The sequence below is a fragment of the Otolemur garnettii genome, unplaced genomic scaffold, assembly GCF_000181295.1.
Source record: "Otolemur garnettii isolate 467f Iridium unplaced genomic scaffold, OtoGar3 scaffold00067, whole genome shotgun sequence".
NCBI classification, from domain to species: domain Eukaryota; kingdom Metazoa; phylum Chordata; class Mammalia; order Primates; family Galagidae; genus Otolemur; species Otolemur garnettii.
In genome coordinates, this window is record NW_003852462.1 from 896,436 (window position 1) to 900,180 (window position 3,745).

General features: G+C 62.4%; 1 protein-coding gene across 1 annotated transcript in view; it reads left to right on the forward strand.

The window, feature by feature from the left end:
* Window positions 1-1,565: 1,565 nt before the first annotated feature.
* The window catches only part of PRKCZ (protein kinase C zeta), an 83,154-nt gene continuing 80,974 nt past the window's right edge, over window positions 1,566-3,745 (forward strand). Inside the window, exon 1 of the mRNA XM_003793204.2 lies at window positions 1,566-1,805. Coding sequence (XP_003793252.1) covers window positions 1,735-1,805 — 71 coding nt within the window. The 5' untranslated portion in view covers window positions 1,566-1,734. The remainder of the gene's footprint in view (window positions 1,806-3,745) is intronic.

Consider the following 3,745-nt stretch of genomic DNA (forward strand, 5'->3'; position numbering starts at 1 on the left):
AAAAAAAAAAAAAGGTCAAGTCAGGAGAACCCCTTGAGGCCAGGAATTAGAGACCAGCCTGGGCAACGTAGTGAGACTGCTTCTTTAACAAAATTTTAAAAATTAACCAGGTGTGGTGGCACACAGCAGTAGTCCTAGCTACCTGGGAGGCTGAGGCAGGAGGATCACTTGAGCTATAGTGAGCTATGATTGTGCTACTGCATTCCAGCCTGGACAACAGAGTAAGGCCCCATCTCTAAAAATATAAGTAAATAAAATTTATTTTAAAAAGAGGAGCAGAGAAATGAGCCAGTAGATGGAGGGTAGGGGTGGGCTGTTGGCAGTCTTTTGTGCAAACCATCTCTAGGGGAGCATGAGTTCTATGACCACAGGGACTGCATTCATTTCGTTCTCTTTGACGGTCACCCCAGTGCCTACCATGAGGCCCCAGGGAGAGTCTGTGGAATGAAAATGAATGAGAGCTCCCTATGGCTGTTCAGGTGAGGGGGGTGAGGGCTTGGCCTGGGCAGTCTAGGACTGGGGTTAGGCCAGGGTCAGAAGCTGGCCAACTGGGTGGGTGGGCACGGGGAGAAAGGTGGGAAAAGAGTAGCAGATGAGGGACCAAGGCTGGCAGGAGGCCCAGCAAGACCCCTGTGTCAGGGGTGCGCACCTGGTGCCCAGCTTGGGTGGATGCAGGGCTAAGAGATGGGTCCCGAACTCTGTCCCACACTCAAGGGAAGGATGCAGGGACCTGAGCAGAGGCAGAGGGTAGTGTTGGAAGGTGACTGTCCACGCCAAGGACCACTGAGTTACTGAGCCCAGAAGAGTTGTAGCTTCAGGCATGCAGGTCGTGGCGACCTGACCCTTGCATGCAGTATCCTTGTCCTGGGAGGAGGAGGGAACTGAGGCAAAGAGAGACGGCCAGCGAGTGTGGACAACCCTTCCTTGCGCTAGACTACACCGGCGCCCGTAACCCTGGCCGCCTCCTCTCCTCGAAACCCGAGTCTCCGCGTCTGTAACGGGAACCCCTGGACGGGAGGAACTCCCTCCATCGCGTCCCCTGCCCTGAGTCGCCGGCGTTCTCTTCCCTGGTCCTCTAGACCAGCCGCTTATGAACTCGCGCTGGTCCGAATCGCTCGAGGCTCGGTGACACGGATGCGGGATATCTAGTCGGCTTGGGAGCTAAGAACTTGCATTTCCAAAAAGTTCCCGGGGCCTCTGCGGCCACTAGTTGGTCTCCCGGGGCCCCGGGCCCGCCCGCGCCGCCGCCGGTTGCCGGGCAGAGCCGCGCCGCGCGCGCTCCCATTGGCCGCAGGTGGGCCGCGCCCCGCCCGACAGGTAGTCCTCCTCGGCCGTGCCATTGGGCCGTGGCCACGGGGTCCCTCGAGGATTGGCCCAGGTGGCCGTCCGCCTCACCCTCATTGGCCGCAGGTGCCACCGCCCCCGCCGGGGACCGCCTGCCCCGCCGATTGGCGGCCGTCTCGACCTCGGTCGGCCATATTCGGACACCGCTCCCCCCACCCCTTTACCGGCGCCCCTGTGCGCGCCCCCGCTCTTGCGCGCCCCCGCTGGCCGCACCCCCGCCCCGCCCGTCCGCAGCCCAAGTTCCAAGGAGTTAGCCGGGCGGCCCAGCGCCGCGCCCCCTTCCGCGTTCCGCCGTCGGCCGCACCTGAAGTCTCCGCCCCGCTGCCCGTCGCCCCGCGCCACGGCTCGAGCGCCCGGGGCGCAGCGCTGACGGCGGCCGGGGAGCGCGCCATGCCCAGCAGGACTGGCCCCAAGATGGACGGGAGCGGTGGCCGGGTCCGCCTGAAGGCGCACTACGGCGGGTGAGCGCGCGGCCCGACGGCGGGGGCGCGGGGCCGGTGCGCGAAGCCCGTGAGGCCCAGGGCTGAGTCCGGCGCCGGGAGCAGCTCGTCCCGCGCGGGCCGTCGGGGATCGCTTGGACGCGGCAGGGGCTCAGGGCCGCGGCGCGGAAGGGAAGGCACAGCCAGGTCCCTCTGGGCCCTGGAGCGTCGGAGAGTCGGCTCCAGGCGACGCAGGCACTCTGGGAGCCCTTGAATGTCACCCGCGGGGAGGCTCGTGGGCAGGGCGTGGTGGCCGCGCCCTGCGGGGAGGGCGGCGGTCGCGGGCTGCCGCGCAGGTCTTCTCGCCGAGTCCACTTCGGCGACTAGACTTAACCTGGGCTCAGGCTTGCCGGCAAGGACCCCGCGGCGAGGGCGGTGGCGTCGCTACGAGCTTCTCAGCACTGGTCCCTGTTGTTTACATTTTCACTGGACAGTTGGCTAGGGGCATTAAAGCCTCAAGCCTGTAAGGGCTAAAAGTTTTCACCAAATTGTGGAAACTTCTGGCAGGGATTTAAACATCGGGGTTTTCTAAACTTTCCCTTAATTTACCCGGTCAGATGTCTCAGCTTAATGAAAGTTTGCGCCCTGGGTTGTGTGAATGGAGGGGCCTCCGAGAGAGGACTGGCGGGGCCCGCAGGAATTTTCTGAAACTTACCTGCGCTCGGACTCTGGCTTCCAGGCTCTCCTCCCTACGCAGACCCTGACTCACTGCGGAATGGGACGGGGGGCACCTCACAGAATCAGTGGCTGGGAGCTGTAGACTGGGTCTGGGGAGCTCTGGACGCTTGGCGTGGCCACCGGGCAGCCCTGGTGGGGGTGGTGTGGGTAGTGGGTGAGGGAGGGCTGTTTTTCCTTGCACCAGCTCTTGTCTCCAGGAGGTCTGACCTCGCACGAGTGCTCCCCAGAGGACAGAGAGGATCCAGAAGGTTGCCGCAACTAGGGAGGGGAGTGGAGTGGTTGGACTGGGCAGTCTGGGCATTCCTTAGGGTCTCAAAAGGTGCTGCTCACTTCTCACATTCTTGGCTCCCAAGGCGGCAGCAGGAGCCCTAGAGGCAGGGACAAGCAGTGGGGACCCTCTGAGGCCAGGTCCCCTCCTGGCAGTGCGCTGGGGGTCATCTTTTGTGCTCTGTGACTCTGAGGGTCAGCTTCTGACCTTGAAGCAAACCTTGTTTGGGGTTTGTTGCTGAGACAGTTGTCTCCTCCTGGAGCAGTCCCCTCCAACCCCCCTTTCTGGCCCGTACCTGGGAGCCCCCCAGAGTGTGGTTGGGGGTGGGTTGGTAGGTGGCAGAGCCAGGAGGAAGAGGGATTTCTGGGGGGACAGACTGTCCAGCTGTACCCAAGAATGTTGTACAGTCCTGTCTTTTGGCCTGGGTGTCAGTGGGTCCAAACTGGTGTCATGAGCTCTCAGCCAAACTATAGTGTTGTGGGAAGTCTGGGATTGATCCCAGTGGAGGAAGTCCACACCCGAGGGCTTCAGGGCTGGGTGGGGACAGGACTCTGGGTGGTGGACAGTTCTGGGCTGAGCCAGCCTGCCCTTCCCCTCGCTTTGGCCCCTGGGGAGCTCTTTGGTAACTGGGCACACGAAATTCCACCTGTTGACTCTGGTTTCCTGGGCTGATAAGACCCAGCTGCCCCCAGCACCACCCCTTCCTCTCCTTCTCTTCCTTCTCCCCTTCCCTCCCCTTTCCTCCCCTTCCTCCAACTTTCCCTCTTTTCCCTCCCTGTTCCACTCCCTGTCCTTCCTTCCCTCTCCCACTCTTCCTCTCTCATCTTCCTCCTCCAGCCCCTTCCCTGCTCCTTTTTGCCTGGGCTGTGAAGAGGGTTTCCCCAGCATCCCCTGTCCCTCCTGAAGCTCCCCTGGGTGGGTCTCCTCACAGGAGCCTCAGAAATGAGGACCGTGGCTCGGCGCCTATAGCTCAACC